The 18166-nt window shown below is 41.0% G+C and overlaps 1 protein-coding gene across 5 annotated transcripts in view; it reads right to left on the reverse strand.

Moving 5' to 3' along the window:
• Nucleotides 1–8164: 8164 nt before the first annotated feature.
• Bex5 (brain expressed X-linked 5) overlaps nt 8165–18166 on the reverse strand; it is an 851362-nt gene continuing 841360 nt past the window's right edge. Inside the window, exons 1-3 of one of the 5 annotated variants that reach the window (XM_048336994.1) lie at nt 9584–9688; nt 9144–9219; nt 8165–8723 (exon numbers count right to left, since the gene is read on the reverse strand). In XM_048336994.1, coding sequence (XP_048192951.1) covers nt 8403–8711 — 309 coding nt within the window. In that variant the 5' untranslated portion in view covers nt 8712–8723; nt 9144–9219; nt 9584–9688 and the 3' untranslated portion in view covers nt 8165–8402. Of the gene's footprint in view, nt 8761–9143; nt 9230–9583; nt 9689–18166 lie in introns of those variants that run through there. The other 4 variants (XM_048336991.1, XM_048336993.1, XM_048336995.1 and 1 more) reach the window with 4 other exon arrangements.

An 18166-nucleotide genomic window follows, 5' to 3' on the forward strand; every position in this document is an offset into this window, starting at 1 on the left:
TCAGGTAAATATTTTAAAGTATATAAACTAATGGGGGATAGAAGTACACAACTTTCATTAACTCTCTGTATATAGGAAAATGGCTCTTTTAAAGCAGACAACCAGGAGGCAATGTGCCCCCTGGGCTTCAGTTTTTCTATGCAAATACAGGCTGAGGTAAAGATGTAAAAGCCTCTACTTTAAAAGGTTTTAAAATGCCTTTCTAGATAAGAAATTTGGAAGTAAAAAACAAGCAGCGTGAAGCAATGGGTGATACCTAGGCTCCAGATTTCTTTTAATACAACCAGGCTTGGTAAAAGACTTGAGATCAAAAATGTATTCTGAGATATGAAATTTAAAATGTTTGTTTTAAGTTGGATATAGGAAAACGATGGCTATCAAGATGATTGTTTAATTACTACTCCAGTTTGTTTTACAGGTTTTCAATAAAATGATTTATTATTTGCTGCACCTGATAAAAATATTGTATCAAAATTGTTACAAATTTTGCCTTTAGACTTTCAACAGTATAATTTAATAATTGCCCCTGATAAAATTCATTTAAACAGAAGAACCATTTAAGTATCTGGGATATTTAGTTAGAAGACAAGTAATTACCCCCCAATTAATAAAAATTCGTACTGAAGAGTTTAAAACTCTTAATAATTTTCAAAAGTTACTAGGGACAGCAATTGGCTTCGCCCTTCCTTAGGAATTCCCAGAATTCCTAATCTATTTTCCATTCTTCAAGGAGATTCGGATTTATGTAGCCCTCAAAAATTAATTGACACGTCAGGAACTGCTCCTAATAAAATTTGGCAACTGGATGTAACACACATCCCTGAATTTGGCCGCTTACAATATGTGCATGTATCCATTGATACATATTCTTCTTTTATTTGGGCAACACCTCTACCAGGGGAAAAAGGGACTCATGTCATTCAACATTTACTAGAAACGTTCGCAGTCATGGGGATTCCTTCTCAAATAAAAACTGACAATGCACCAGCTTATTCCAGTAAACAAGTACGAAAATTTTTAGAATTTCATAACATTTTTCATGTTACAGGAATTGAATACAATCCTCAAGGTCAAGGTATAGTAGAAAGAGCTCATTATACATTAAAAACACAAATTAAAAAACTAAAGAGGGGGAGTATGGATAGTACTGAGGGATATGCAACTTCTATGAAAAGTATTTATAAAACAGCCCGAGCCGTTATTGCAGAAGCACTATTTGTCCTTAACTTTTTAAATTTGCCTCAAGGAGATGTTTTAGCAAGAGCTGAGCTACACTTCCTAGCTCCGCCTATGCAAAACAAACCGCAGCCGGTTTGGATTAGATTGGGGGTTGGGCTAGATTGGGTCCCCGGGGAGTTGTTAACCCAGGGGCGAGGGTATGCTTATGTTTCTACAGAAGACAGCCCATCTTTCTAGCACCTGCTCCAGTGGATCCAGCAACAAACACCCCTCTGTCCATCAAGGGGGTGAGACATTCTCATTCAAGTGATAAGGCCATTCAAATGGACAGGTGTGCACTGGTAACCTGTAGGGGCTACATCAGAGGTAATGTATTGGGCCTATATTTTCTAACCCTCCTTTATTACGTCCATATTTATGGACAAAAGCCCCTGTCTCTGTTTTTACATCTATTCCTAATTTACTCTCTCCCCCTATGGGTCTGGCATTCCAGTCTTTCCTATGGAAGAGGAAAGATCATTTAACTTTTCTTACTCTCACTTCTCTAAGGCTATCTGCCTAGGCCGCTCCCCATGTTACCCTTTTAGATATCAATATTGGATTCAGCATGGAGGTTCATATAACTCCAGTAGAACTCGGCTGATTAGACTGTCTTCCTGGTCTGTGGGATCTCATACCTATAAATTAGATAATTATCCTATTCCTGCTGGCCTGCCTAAATGTGACAATTTTACTTACCTAAACCTGAACTTTACTGAAAGACGTTGGGAAAATTGTCTAGGAATTTTTCCAACTATTTGGAATACATCCCGACATACTTGGTATGATTGGGGACCTTTTGGTGTGTGGTTGCAAAACTGCACTAAATATAACTCATCTTGTGACCCTACTTTAACTATGAACATGTCCAATGCCATGTCTGCTAAACAGCTTTTAGGGTGGTTTGGAGCAGGCTTTAGTGACCCCCGGCCTGCTCTCGCCCATGGAGACAGGCTATTTCCTCCACAACGTCATCTCTGGAAATTAGCAGCTTCTCTGGCTCCTGTATTGCTGGCCAATGGAACTTACTCAGGAACTAAAGGATCCTCGGCCTCCTACAACTTCACAGTTGTAAAGACCTATAATATCTCTGCTTGTGTTCATTTTCCACAAGTACTGATGGTCGGCCCCATAAACATAACTAAGAATGCCATTACCAGCATAAATTGTAAATTGTATACTTGCTTGAATAACAATGTCACCTTTATTTTTAGTCAAGATAGGATCATGATTTTAACCCAGCGCAACTCCCTTTGGGTTCCTGTTCTCATGCATCGTCCCTGGGCTGGAGGACCTGTACAAGGATTGGTAATGCAGTTTTTCAAGCGGCTTCTGAGGAGGAGTCGTCGTGCCATTGAACTGATTATTGCAGGACTTGTTGGACTGATTGCCATTGCTACAACTGCAGCAGTATCCGGAGCCACATTGCGACAATCCGTACAAACTCATGACTTTATGGTGCAGTGGCACCAGGACTCCCACAATCTGTGACAACACCAGCTGGAAGTAAATGCCCACCTTCAAGATGAGTTAAAAGCTGTTAAAGGAGGAGTGTTTTGGCTTGGACAGAAATATTTGGCTTTACAGCAACAATTGTTTTTGACTTGTGATTGGAATTCTAGTCATGTCTGTGTAACACCTTATAAATATAATGCCTCTGAATATGAATGGAATGATATACAAATGCTTATAGATGGAGCCCTACTAAATGGTACGTTAAGTGAACAAAGCTTGTACAGGGAGGTTTTTGAAGCTTTTCAAAAGGAATTGCCAGATGCCTCTTCTATTGATGATATAGCCCAAGGACTAGCTCAGACCTTAGAAGGACTAGACCCTAGGGGGTGGTGGCAAAGTATTACCCATAGTGTTGGAAGTGCTTTTATTGCCTTAATACTTATGATATGTCTTTTTCTTAGGATATTGTTCTATCATAGCTATAATGAAGCGTTACACTAGGAATAATTCCTCTGATGTTTTACTCACTGCCCTTAAACTTTCTAGAGAAGCGGCTGTGGAAAATTAATAAAAAAGGGGGAATTGTTGGAGAATTAAGGTCTCCAACCAGTGGAAAAGTTTAGCCCCGGCACGGTTACTCTGATGCCTCATTAGCACACTAATAGGCCCTTGGGAACACATTCCCAGAAAGGAGTTTCTGGTGTTTGTGGGCCAAAGGAAGCCACCAGTTGTTGTGAGAATCTCCTCTTTCCCCCTACTTAGCAAGTCTCCCTTAGGAGACTTGCTAGACCAGCTGCCTTTAGTGCTAGATTCTCACTATAAACAGGAAAGTCTCCTCACTAGATTCTCACTATAAACAGGAAAGTCTCCTCACTAGATTCTCACAGTAAACAGGAAAGTCTCCTCACTGTTATTTCACAAGTATTTGGAGAAGTCAAGATTGATGTTATCTAGCCTTAAGGAGATAGTAGCTAGGAGTTAATTAGTTCTACCTCGGTTGTATACAGTTCCTTGTTTTGATATCAATAATCTTTGTAGTCACTACCTCCTGTTATTAGAAAGGCATTTGTACCAAGTTCCTGCCCACACAGTAGGAAATTTCCTCCGCTTTTGTATTTGAGACATATGTCATGCTGTATTGATCTTTTACCCTGTAATTGTAAAATTGGTTTCTAACCCTATATAAACCCTGGCCCTCTTGAAATAAAGTATGCATTGGTTCACTCGCCTTGCATCCCCCGTGTCCTGATTTTGACTGCAGTTACCCAGGTTCAACACCCCCTCCATTCTCCCTCTCATCCTCTTCAGCAATGATGCGAATGATCCCAACAACTTGTTGAGGTACTTTTCTGAGAGATAGAGAAGAAAAGCATCCATAATGTTACAGATTCGATTTTGACCACATATTTTAGTACTGAGCATTTTGAGTGCCCATTCCTAAAACTAACCCTAGGAGATTTTTCTCCAAAATTTCAGTACATGACCAACAATTCTAAAATCTGGCATTGAAGCATGGTCAAATCTATGTTAAGCAGCAAGTACTTTTTCATCATAGAATAAGTAACCTGAGATTTCAACCTAGAAGATTCTTCAATAGCTAGTTTAAACATTTGTCTGCTGACAGTTGAATAAAGAATAAAATATGTGTTAAGTATTTAAAATACTAACATTTATAATGTAATCAGGAACTACAAAATAATTAAGGATAGTCTGTCCATTGATATGAAATACTGGTACATTGAACACTACAAAACATTGATGAAAGAAATTAAAAACCTAAATGCAAAGACTCAGTATTATTTGGTTGTCTATTTTCTTCAAACTGATTTATAGACTCAGTGCAGTCCCAATAAACTTTATAACAGATTTTTCCAGAAAGAAGTTAACTCTAAAATCCATAAAGAAATAAGACTCTAGACTATAAAAACAACTTTGACAAATAACAAAGTCTGAGGATAAATGTCAAGAGAGTGTGGAAATGGAAACAAAATAGAAATGCACATAAAAGCAAGAGAAGAACCTGAAGCCAGGATCTCTACCCTGTAATTCTTGCTATTCAGCAGGCTGAGATATGAGGACTGTGGTTCAAAGCCTTCCAGGGCAGTAAAGTGTAGGAAACTGTTACCTGCAATTAATCATAAAAAAAATCGGAAGTGGAACTGAGGGTGAAGTGGTAGAGAACTAGCCTTTAGGGGAAAAGGTATGGTGCAGCACTCAGGCCCTGAGTTCAAGCCTCAGTACCAGTATGTATGCAGAAAGAGAGGGAGGAAGGCAGGGAGAAGGGAGGGGAAGAGAGGGAGAGAGAGGGAGAGGGAGAACAGGTAAAGAATAAAAAAAAAAAAAAAACAGGCACCCTTCCAAACACACATACATAGACAGCTACTTTTTAAAAAGGTGGAAAGACAATTCAGTGAATACATAGTGGTCTTTCAAACCAATTTTGTTGTCACAGTATTTATATTACAACCTCAAAAGTCTAGCAAGTTTGTCTAACCAACTGCATATTTCTATACACAACAGATGGATACACGGGATCCCCTCCCACTTTCGAGGGTGACGCAGAACTCGGCATTCCTTCCCGGCATCCTCCTCCCTCGCTTTGCAAGTACTCGCAAAAAGTAGCTCCAGGACACTGCGGGGCGGGGCACCATCCTCCCAGGGGCCAGGAGGGTCTCACCGCTCTCTCCCTCGCAAGACATCCCAGCAGCAAACAGCCGATTTGAGTCTGGGATCTTGGCGTCTCTCCCGGTCGTCCCGGAAGGTTCAGTCCCCACTTTGGGAACCCAAACCCTCAGAAGAAAGCGAACGCTAGGAGCGGGAACACCGCCCTTCTCCGCAGACCACTTCCGTCTCCATTAAACGTCGTGTCCTGAGTCGCTTTGATGATGTCACGTTTCCATGGCAACGCCAGGCACGGCCCCCCTCCCCTTTTTTTTGGCATGATCTATGTAACACTTTCCTAACTGGCCTCCCTTTGTAACATAATTTATGGCTTTCATGACTCATTTTTTCATGGATGTTGCAAGCGCGCTTTGTGTGTGTGCGTGTGTGTGTTTACATCTATTTTGTCTGATTTTCCCACTCATGTACCAGGACTTGAACTCAGGTCCTCCCCTTCTGCCTCAGCCTTCTTGTTCTCTGATGACCTACTTCTGTACACATAGACCTCGGTGATTAAACAGTGACCCCAAGGCAATACTTTGGCGCAGTTGCGGGTTGTTTCTCAGAGTCCCAGCAATTCTATGGGTAGGCATTCTCCCTTCCACCTCACAGAGGTAGCCCCTGGGCTCAGTTCTCCACAGCAGTTTCTATTCCTGCTCATTTCCAGAGAGAAGGAAAGCACACTCCAATATGCAAAAAGTGTCCTCCATCTTTCTGCATCACAAGACTAAATGAGTACTGAAGCTGGGAAAATAACAGACTAGGGTTTGGAATTCCTTGTCTCCTCGGCCCGTGAGGAGATTCAGCCCCCCTCAAGTCCTGCAGACACCCAAGGCCCTTAGCCAAATCCAAACACCTGGAAGCAAGACCCTCCTTTTTCGGAACCTGGTCACATTGGTTTCCATTAGAATAGTCGTTAAGGTAGCCAGTCGCCATATTGACGTCAGGTTTCTATGGCAACCGTGAAACCTTGACCATGTAGGGACTGGAAATCATACCACGCCGCTCTTTTGCCCTTGCTTTCCCCTAAAAGCCACTTCAACTATATCATCTGAGGAAGCATAGCCATTGGTAATGGGGGCGGGATGGGGGGATATTAGACTGGAACTCAGGCAATGGGTCTGCCCAGATTGATGAGACAAAGCTTTTTTGTCAGGAATTATGTTTTTACTAGGAGGGAAAAGACATGAAAGGGCAAGGGATTAGGAAAGGTGAAGAAAGTGGGAGAGTGGAAAATAGGGAGAGTGATTCTCAAAAATGTTGTACACATATATATAATACACAAAGCTGTTCTGTATAAATAATACATAGTAACAAAAAAGAAAAGAATATCCAAAAGGAAAAAAAAAGTTACCATTGGGCCTGGTGTAGTGACACAGGTCTGTTAATCTCAATACTGGGTAGAAGGCAGGAGGATCACAACTTCTAGTCCAGTCTAGACTGCAGAGTAAGACCTTCCGCAGAAAAACTAAAGTGATGGGGGAGTGTTATTAGTATACAGAGCCGAATTATCAAAATTCTGAATAAATAGAATCTATTCCCCTAAACACATTCATAATAATGCACTGATTTAGTAGGACATTGAGAAACAAAACATAGTGCTAGTTTAGTGACGCTGATTTATTTAGTGTACTCCAACTTGGAAGCATTCATTATGAGAGCAAGTAAAACTCAATTCAGGTCATAACCTGCAAAACTCGTGTAATTTCTACCAGTGTTATCTCTGCCTATGTTACTTAGGTAAATGAAAATCACTGAGCAACTATGAAAACAATTCCTGATTCAGATGGTGCTAGCAGTGAGGGTGAGGGTAGAAGGTGGGAAGGGCATTCAAATATTACCATTCTTAATATTTTGTCTAGGTAAATATTTTGTTTAGAGACTTCCTTTGTTGTTTCTCTTAGTTAAATATAGTAATTTTCAGGTAAATGTCACTTGAGTCAGAAACCGTATTGAGCAGGATTTCTGGTTGTATTATATATGTAACCAATGAAAATAATACAGTATCTACTGTCAGACAATGTAGTAGACACTGAACTCCAGGATAATTTAACTCAAAATCACTGGAGAAGTCACATTTACACAGAAATCACAATGCCAAATATTTACTTTTCAAAAGCTTAGTTTCATATTCCAGGAATGGATAAGCTGTAGACAAGAGTGCTTCAGCTTTAAGGAGAATGTGCCACACCTCAATGTAATTTCTATGTCTGAATTAAGTTTGTATCTAAGTGAGCACGCCTGCTGTGTCTCCAAAGAAAAATCTACCCAAGGAGTAAAAACAAGTGAAAAATCACTATTGATGTTCTGCAAATTAGGATGTCAAAGGAAGAGTTTGCCCATTTAACAGGACTGTTTCAGGGAAGCAGGACTACAAATAACAGATGAGTGACATGGAGCAATCTATTTTATTTTCTACATGGACATGTAAGCATGGGAAAGACCTCCCTTCAGTTATCCCCAATTACTTGATGGGGCCCTGGGGTCTGTGAAATGCTGGGGAATTGGACTAGATCCAGCAAACAGTTCCACATCGGATAAGCTCCACTCAGCAGCCCTAGAAAACAAGTATTGTCCCCATTCGACAAAAGAAAATATACTAATTAAAGGTTTATATCTGTAACAAAGGGAGGTTTACTGTTCTTTAAGTTTGTTGAGTTGGTAATTATTATATACCTTTGTTACATTCATAAAGACATTGAAAATATAATTTTTATTGTTTTTCACACAAGTAGTTGCTCCAGTTAACTTTGCTCTGTTTCTGGTTGAGGGAGGGGATGTTCATATATACATACATTTTTAGTGAAACAATAATAAATGTATAAATTGCTTTTTAATTACTTTATTAACTTTACATGTTTTCCATGCAAATGGGTAAAACTTTACGTTGACAGAAACACAGAGCACAAAGGCAATCTCCAATTAGAAGCTGGCAACACAAGACCCACCGGACACATGGAAATAACACCAGGTTCACAGCACATAGATCAGTAAAGGCATATCAGGAAAATGCAGGAAAAGGAAAACAGCAGGAATCACAGTATTAATCTCATGGAAAACGGCAGAAGTCAAGGCATAAGGCAAAATTCATCATGATGGTCATGGTGATTAGAGAGCTCACCCATAAGATTACGCAGAGAATTCCTCAACTGCAACTCCCTAAGTTTTCTCCTGATTTCCCTCATCTCCTCCATGAACATTTCCATGTCATCTCCATCTCCACCCATCCCATCATTGATCTGCCTATTGGGTATGGCCCATCGAAAATTAGGGGCAAGTCGGCGAGCCTGCCCTCTTCTGTTATGTCCTGCAGGCTGGTGGCCATCACCTCCTCCCAGGGGGCGATCTTCCTCTGCATTCTGCAGGGGCTGCTCCATTTCTTCGTTTTCCTGGCGGATATTTGCCATGATGAGATTTTTTTTCTGGCTGTTTTTCTTTGAACACAAGTAAGACGAGGGCAAGGACAGAAACTGAATGCCTGATACACCATGCATCAGGATTCAGGGACCTAATATCAAAGATTTTTTTGTTTTGTTTTTTCAATTTGATTTTTTTTCTTGTTTTCCCACCTTCGACACTCCTTGCGCCCTCTAGGGGGCCTCCAATTTGAGCCCCTCCCTCCAGTCCCCTTCTTTTCCCTCCCTCCCCCAAAGCCCTCCATTTTTGCTTTCCCAGGATTCTTTTCCCAGAGCTATGCAGGCATCAAAATGGAGGATAGGAATGGTAAGGGGAGGTGCATGGAAAGAGATAGGGACTGGACTTTCCAGACATTCTTACCCACACCCTCCAGCAATGCCCCTTTAACAGACCTGGGCCTATCCTTGCTGTCTCCTCCGGATTCTTGACGCGAGGTGCGTCTTCGCAGATTCACTGGGCCCCGTAGACCTGCACACAGCCGGGCAGGGTGAAGGAGGGGTGGGGGTGGAGAGAAGCTGCAGAATGGGTTGCTGCCCCCCCCCCACGCCGCCCCCTGTTCAGTCCCTTCTCCGCCGCCCCCCTCCCAGCGATGCTCCCATTGCAGTGACTAGAGGGCAGTTTCCCTTGGCTCTCAGTTGCCCCGCTGGCCCTCACTTAAGACCCCAACCGCCCCGCACCCCCACTCCAGGAGTACCCCCCCCCCCCCATTTTATCATGGAGAAAGCGAGGGGGTGGAGAAGACGGGAGCTCGCCGCGCTATTCTGCACCCGCCTCGCTGCGATCGACAAGCTGCAGCAGGCAAGGCCTTGGCGCGCGGGCCCCGGGGCCTTACCTGCTCCGCTTTCCCCGGGACGGATGCCAGCCCGCCGGGCGTTGGGCGGCGGGAGCTGCTAGCCAGACGCGAGTGACGACTGCACCCAGGGCTGCGTCGCTCTGCAGCTCCGGGTCACGTGAGGGTCGCGCGTCACCGCTGAGCTCGCCCCCCACCCCAGTGCAGCAAGAGGCCCCCCCCACTCCTTCCACCCCGCCGCCCCAGGCTGACGCACTGCACTTCCCCCTCTATCTCGCTGTGCGCGCTCCTGGTGCGCGCACTGGCCGTCACTCATCTGGGGCCTCTCCAATCTGAGGACATACAAGTGGCATCACCGTCTTGCGGTTGGACATGGCTTTCTGTTACCAGGGAAGATACACTCCGTCCTCCAGCCCCCGCTCCCACCCTAGGTCTTGGCTTAAGCCTTTGAGGCCTTCTCTCCTGCGTGGTTTCCTGCTATGCCCTGGACCCCTCCCACAGACGCCTGGCCATTCCTTGGGCTGTATATTTTCCCCTATTTTTTTTCAATTTTTCCTTCCTTCCTTCCTTCCTTCCTTCCTTCCTTCCTTCCTTCCTTCCTTCCTTCCTTCCTTCCTTCCTTCCCATGCTGCTTTGAAAAATTACAATTACGAGTTTACACTTTTGAAATAAATTCTTCATTCTTCAGAATGAAAACACCTCCTTGTTTATGCCCGTCTATACCACTTTCTCTAGGTTTTATGTAACACCAACACCATTATTTTTAAACACTGTGGTAGTCTCAGTCAATCTTTTATTTTTAAAAAGACTCTTTCTGAAACACAGTTAATGTTTTGAAAATGATGTATAGTAAATCTTTTAGGAGAAGTCCAATGATCAAATCCTTACCATTTTTCACAATTTTATGTGATAATTTTCATTGTCACCTCGTAGAGGGGAGGGGTCATGACGGTTCCCTTTAGGAGTAGGGACTCTTCACTTAGCGCCCCTTGACTTCACATCACAGAATAAGAATTTCTGAGCAAGTATAATGGGGAAAAAAACTTGATGGAGCATTATTGAGTAAACAAGCAAGCAGACAAACAAATAAATGAAAAGACAAAGGGAAACTAACAGTGTGGGTGCTCTCAAAGGGAGATACAGAGCTCTTTGACATCAGGGGTGTTTATATGATAAAGACTAGAGGTCTGTCTTAAAGTTATGCAAAGATAGGTGTTTTTCTTTGCTCTTACTCATGCTTGATCTTGCACTTTCTAAGTTCCTGGCTGTTCTTTGGGCATTCCTTCCAGGAAAGAATTGATCCAGCCATAAAACAGTTACTAATCCTTAAAATAAGGAATTAAATCCTGTTGTATTTGTACAAGTACTTAAAGATAATTCATAAAATAAATAATTAAAATAAAAAAGAAGTAGGTGATTTGTCTCTGTGAAAAGTCAAAGTATATTTAAGTAAATGACAGAGGCCTCATATACAGAGGCATCCTTAGATCAAATTTACTTTAGATTAACATATAAAATGCTGTAGTAATGATATCGGCTGGAAGGATGCAGATTAGAATCATGAACGGTGGTATCAAGCTAAGTAAGTCTATCCAGCCTGCTGCATATCTTATCAAAGTTTCTTTATTCTTTCTGTGAAAAAGGAATTGCTATTAAATGTATCAGAACTACCACTGAGCTCATGTGAATAAAAGTTGACTCATTGATGGTTTCTCAGATTTGATTATTAGAGCAATATAGAAAGACTTTAACAAAAATTAGGAATTGGGGCTGGGGATATGGCCTAGTGGCAAGAGTGCTTGCCTTGTATACATGAGGCCCTGGGTTTGATTCCCCAGCACCACATATACAGAAAACGGCCAGAAGTGGTGCTGTGGCTCAAGTGGCAGAGTGCTAGCCTTGAGCAAAAAGAAGCCAGGGACAGTGCTCAGGCCCTGAGTTCAAGGCCCAGGACTGGACAAAAAAAAAAATTAGGAATTGGGGCTGGGAATGTGGCTTAGTGGTAGAGGGCTTGCCTAGCATACATGAAGTCCTGGGTTCCATTCCTCAGCACCACATATACAGTAAAAGCTGGGAGTGGTGCTGTTGCTCAAGTGGAAGAGTGCTAGCCTTGAGCAACAAGAAGCCAGGGACAGTGCTCAGGCCCTGAGTTCAAGCCCCAGGGCTGGCAAAAAAAAGAAAACAAGCTTAAAAAACAATAGGAATTTCCTCAAGTGAACCTCCTGAAAGTAGAGAAACTATTGTGATATAACCATTGGGAAGTAGATGCTCATTTCAGTAGGTACATACTTTGCTCTTGTCCTTTGGCTCATCTTTTTTTTTCAAATTTTATTATCAAACTGATGTACAGAGAGGTTACAGTTTCATACATTAGGCATTGGATACATTTCTTATACTGTTTGTTACTTTGTCCCTCATACCCCCCTCCCTCCTCCCACTTTCCCTTTCCCCTCCTGAGGTGTTCAGTTCACTTACACCAAACAGTTTTGTCCTTTGGCTCATCTTGTAAGTCTTTTATTTAAAAATACCAGTGAAAGGGCTGGGGTGTAGCTCAATGGCAAAGCACTTATCTAGCAAATGTAACGTCCAGGGTTTGATCCCCAGTACCAAAAAAGAAAAGGCAAAAAAAAAAAACAATGAAAATATAACAATGTAGTATTAATATAGTCAGGTCTAATGTTATTTTACATGAGACTGATTGTAGCAAAGTTTCGTAATCAATGGAATTGTCCTAGAATAGTATATTGTTTTTCCTAAAATAGTGTGAGAAGTTGATTGAGATTTTCCCTGGCCTTGGAGTTTTCTAAGGAGTTCTGAAGATAGATAACACTTACTGAGAACAAAATTAAAACGTTTTCTATGGCCAAGTTAGAAGGGCATATGATTCTGAGTATAAAGATTCATGTGTCCAGGGGAAAAAGAAAAGAAAACCTGATTTGATGGCTCTTACCCTTTAGCAATAGAAGTGTAGTGTAAAAGCTCAATATCAGTGGCTCAAGCCTGTATCTTGGCTAACACTCAAGAGGGCTAAGATCTGAGAATTGTGATTGGAAGCCAGCCCAGGTAGGGAAGTCTGTGAGACTCTTAGCTCTAATTAATACTCAAAAAATCCAAAAGTAGATTTGTGGCTCACATGGTAGAGTCCTAGGCGTTGAGCAAAAAAGTTCAGGTACCATGCTCAGGACCTGAGTTTTATCTCCAGGACCTCTCTCATGCACGCACACATACGTGCATTCATGGATGGACACACACACACACACACACACACACACACAGTGTAGTATAAACCTGTGGAAAGAGTTTGAGTTTACATTTGAGGGAAATGTAGGGTCTGTGAAAAAATCTTACTTTTGTCTTTGGTTGTGATGGTGGATAGCAGTGTTTGACTGGTTATCTTCTCCAAAGAGAAGGAAGATCCTAAATGAATTGTGCATAAAGCTTAGGGCTATTTATAATATTGTATGGGTAACTTCTCACTCCTCTGGTGGATTTGCTTTATTGCTGGGATTTTTGAGCTACCTAGATGATATAGGCTCATAGAAAGAGCACATGTGGACAGAGGATATGGTGGTGTGGCCACGTAGAAAGGGCCAAGATTATCTTTCTCCAAAGTCCTCACTTCTCAAGAAGTATGAAAAAATCTTATTGTGACTATAGGCTCCAAAGTTCGAGAGAACAAAGCAATACATGTTGACCAGAGACTCATCCAGAGAAGGGCAAAAGGCCTATGTATCAGAGAATGACATGTGAAATTCATACTCTAAAAGTCATATGCAATATATGGCCTAACCTACATAGAAGCCACCAAAATTTAAATGGGTTGCTTAGTTGGTAGCCCTTATCATTAGGGGCTATAGGAATCAAGCTTGAACCACAATGGTTATTAATTATATGAGAGTAGCAATCTCACATTAGGTATTTAGGTAAAGAGATGTCTTTACCTCCCTCCTACAAACTATAAAACCATCCAACCAGACACAGGGAGGTATAACTCTTCTTTCCCCCAACACAGATTCAGGAGCCACAGTTCTAAATCTGTCCTGGAGCGACTAAGGCGAACTCTGAATCCAAAGTATATCTGAGGGGCTGAGTGTATAACTCAAGGTAGGGGCCCTGGGTTTAGTCTAAAAACTGACTTTTGTTTTGTTGGTAATTAGTGTTATTGTTTAAATGGTAGCTGGGGTTTGAAGTAAAAGCTGCAAGTAGGCAGGTACTCTAATACTGGTAATGACATTTTTTTCGCTTGAATCTGGGCTTGTACCAAGGTTCTTGTGCTCTATTACAGTTTTCTTGCTTATAGCTGATGTTCTACCACTTTGGCCATGCCTCCTGTTTGCCATTTTGATGGTTAATTAGAGATGGACTTATGCCTGGGCTGACTTATCATCTAAGTCTCAACCTCCTGAATAGATAGGAATACAGACATGAGTCATGGGCACACAGATTTAGAAATTCCTTTTAAACGAGGAGCCCGATGATGAAAAACAGAAGAAAGCTAAGTCTTGGGAAATAATATTCCAGGCAGAAGGATTAGCAGGAATAACAGACTTGAAGTAAGGAATAAAGTAACAATTTTCAGGAGAAAGAAAGCTGTGGCAGATTCTGACTTAATCTCAACAAGATCTCCACAAAGATATGATTTTGGAAAATTATGGCTGTACAGACTTCTATTTACTAAACCTTCTTTGATCTTCCATCCGGAACGAAGAACAGAGCCCTGTGTTCACAATCCCCAGGACAAGAAATTCCGGAGGTACTTAAACCCAGAGTCAACTGATAAGACATTGGCTGAGAATGAGCAGGCAAGTTTAGACCAAGAAGTTTTTGAAAACAGGGAAGTCTGCTGGGTGCACTATGACAGTCTTCTAAAAATTGTTCTCAAGATCCTGAAGCCAGGGAAGATTTTGTACAAAATATGAAACTGGAAAATCAATATCCATTTGGGGGAAACTGAGATAAGTGAGAAAAGTCTCTGAGGAATTGACCTTCAAGAAAGGAAAGAACAAGAAAACTACATAGGAAAACGTTAGTCCAAACACAAAAGATAGTTTGTGTGGTCAAGTTCTTTTTTTTTTTTCCTTTTTGCTGGTCCTAGGGCTTGAACTCAGAGCCTGGGCTCTGTCCCCGAACCTCTCTGTGTTCAAGGCTAGCAGGCTACCATTTGAGCCACAGCACCACTTCCAGCTTTTCTGTTTATGTGGTACTGACGAATTGAACCCAGGGCTTCATCATGCTAGACAAGCACTCTACCACTAAGCCACATTCCCAGGCCTGTATCAGATTCTTATAGAGGAAAAACTCCATGAAGGTACCAAATGTGGCAAGAACTCTAGTTGGCATTCAGATCTTATTCTTTTTTTGTTGTTGGTGGTGGTGAGGCTTAAACCCTAGGCCTGGGCACTATCCCTGAGCTTTTTTGCTCCAAGGTTAGAGCTCTGCCACTTTGATCCACAGCTCCACTTCCTATTTTCTGGTGGCCAATTGGAGTCTCACAGACTTTCCTACCCCAGCTAGCTTTAAATTGCAATCCTCAAATCTCAACCTCCTGAATAGCTAGGATTACAGGTGTGAGCCACTGGCACCCAACATCAGATCCAATTCTTCAAGAGTGAATTTATTCTGATGAGAAACACAATGCGTGTAGTAGAAAAGTACTCATGATTTGAAATCTGCTTTTCAAGCACCAGATAATCCATATAGGAGAGAAATTTTTAACTGAACTTAGTGTAGGATAGCCTTTAGCAGTAGGTCAGGTCTTTGCTGATGTAAGAAAATGTAGTGGGGAGATACTTGTGATCAGGAGTATGAGAAGGACTTCAAGATCAGGAACAAACTCAGTATACATCAAGACAATCCACACCAAGGAGAAACTTGACAAATGTAATAACTGTGGGAAGGCCTTCCAGCTCAAGTATTTCCTTACCACTTATGTCAGAATTCACACTGGGAAGAAATCAAATGAATATAAGGAAAGTTGGAACATTTTCAGTGGGGATTTAAATCTCACAAAAACATGCAAGAGTCCATATGGGTGAGCAACCTTGTAAGTGCAATAAGCGTGTGTGTGTGTGTGTGTGTGTGTGTGTGTGTGTGTGTGTTTCATCAGAGCTCAGTCCTAAGCACACAGAACTGGGAGAGAAACACTTTGGGTGCCTTTAGTATGGAAAAGCCATCAGGATCAAAACAGAGCCCAGCAAACACAAAAATATCCACAGAAAATAGAAAGCTCTGAAGCACGAGGAAAGTGCAGGGCTCATGAGTGAGAACACACTGGGAGAAGCCTTATCCATGTAGATAGTGTGGGGAAATTTTCCAGGATTGGTATTTACTGGCCAGCCATCAACGAATCCACACTAGAGAGAAATTTTACAAATGTTAAGTTGTGTAGCAGGACCTTGTGAGGAAGCAAAAATAAGTCACATGGGTGAGGAGCCATGCACATACAATGAGTGGAATGTATCATTCAATCTGTGTACAAAGTGGACATTAGCAAGTTCATCCTGGGAAGAAGTCTTATGGATACAAGGAGTGTGGAAAAGCTTTCAGAGTAAGCTCAAAACTTTCTGGTGAAGAAAATAATCACAGAGTCTGGAGAAGCCATGAGTTTAGTGAAAGCTAAAAATTCTTCTTTCAGGTGACCATTTCCCAGTCCTTCTTAGTAATCAGTATTTTGACCACCAATGACTAGCTAAAATGATTCTGGTTATTGCAATTTCCATTTTCCTTCTACCTCTTAGACTAGTCCTTTCCTCCTATATTTGGTGTTCTGGGTTACCTGGCCCCTAATTGTGAGATCCCCAGTGGCCACTGCCTTTGCCTTTCTATTCAGTATTTTTTCGTTGAACACACTCATAATCACAGTAAATACTGGAACTTGCTACATGCCAGGAAGAAAAACACATGTGAGTGAAGTCTGATGAGCAAGAATGTGGTTGAACTGGAGACCACATTCCTTATTGAAATGGTAGACTCCTCTGAGCTCCTCATGCTAATTGTTGTCCTAAAGCAATTCAAGCCCTTGCTTGTCAAATACTTAGTTTTTCAAGAAACATCAGAAATTCAAACGTTTATGTGACATCCACTTATTAAAGATGAGAAGCATTAAATAATTTGCAGCCATATTAAAAGCCATCACACCCCTTTGCTGGCATATATCTCTTACTATCCCTTTTCTTGTTTTTCAGCTACTCAAAGAAGTCAATAAATTAATGATACTTGTTTGATTAAAATTCTTAGGTTTGAAATAACTTAGACTATGGCCTGAGACATCTTTTCACAACCTTGCTTGATTTGTATTATTACTCACTTAAGTATTTCTTTTTTTTTATTGCTGGTCTGGAGGCTTGTACTCTGCACCTGGGTCCCTGAGTTGAGCTGCAGCTCCACTCTTGTTTATTTGTGATTAAGTACTGAATTATGGCTTTGAACCACAATTCTCAGATGTCAGCTTCTTGAGTTACTAGGATTACAGACTTGAGCCACTGTAGCCTAGCTACATTCTTTTTCTAATAAAATATTTTTACTGGGATAAAAGTTTAGCGTATTTGCTCACAAATATTTTCCTGTTTGCTAACATGAAAAGTAATTAGAAATGGTTGAAAATAGGAGAATAAAAGAAACCAGGAGACCAAAAGAATGGATTAATAGGCTTCTGTGCCTTTAGCTAATTTTGAAATTGTAAGATAGGACTTTACAGATCATACACTGTTAAAAATGACCTAGTCTTAAACACTTTAGTCCAACAGCCTTGCTTTAAAAGTTGAGAGACTGAGACCCAGACAAATTAAAAGGATTGTTTGGTTCACTGAACAAAATAATGGTTGTACTAGAAGTCTAGACACCTTTATGAGATCTAGTGACTTCCAAGAAATATATATTTTTTCTTTTCTGCTTTCTTGATGTCTCACTCAATTCAGATTGTTATAACAAAAATGCCACAGACTGGGTGGCTGAAATAATAAACTTTTATTCCTCACAGTTTCAGTGGCCAGAAAGTCCAAGAATAAAAATTCTAGCAACTTCAATGTCTAATGAGAGCCCATTTCTTAGCTTGCAGATGCTTATCTTCTTGCTATATCCTGATATAATCAAGAACAGAAAGTAAGGAGACATGTTTTTCTCTTAAAACCACATCCCATTTGTAAGGGCTTCACTCTCATAACTTAATTACTCCCAAAGATCTCATTTCCAGGTACCATTACTTTGGATTAGTCTTAAACATATATAATTTGGGGAGACATTAGTATTCATTCCATAGAACTTTGACAATTTGCTTTCAGTCTTTTTGTTTTTCCTTTTTTGATGATGAGGACTGAATGTAAGGTCTACAATACACCAGGCAAATACTCTACCAGTGAGCTACAGTCTGTTATTTAATTTTTATTTACCTTCTAGGTTTATAAATGTTGTATATAAATTCATAGGAACAAGCTAACATATTTTATTGTCTTTGGCTCTTATGGTGATGGATTATGGGTCACAATTTTACTTTATGATTTTTTGTGTGTTTTCAAACATTCTTCAGTAAATTAGGTATATGCCAGAAGAGCAAGAAATTATTTTAAGACCTAGAAAAAATTGATAATGTTTTAGAGGATAGAAGTACAGATTATTTTATCTTTCTCT

The sequence above is a fragment of the Perognathus longimembris genome, chromosome 28 (assembly GCF_023159225.1).
Source record: "Perognathus longimembris pacificus isolate PPM17 chromosome 28, ASM2315922v1, whole genome shotgun sequence".
Taxonomy (NCBI): Eukaryota; Metazoa; Chordata; class Mammalia; order Rodentia; family Heteromyidae; genus Perognathus; species Perognathus longimembris.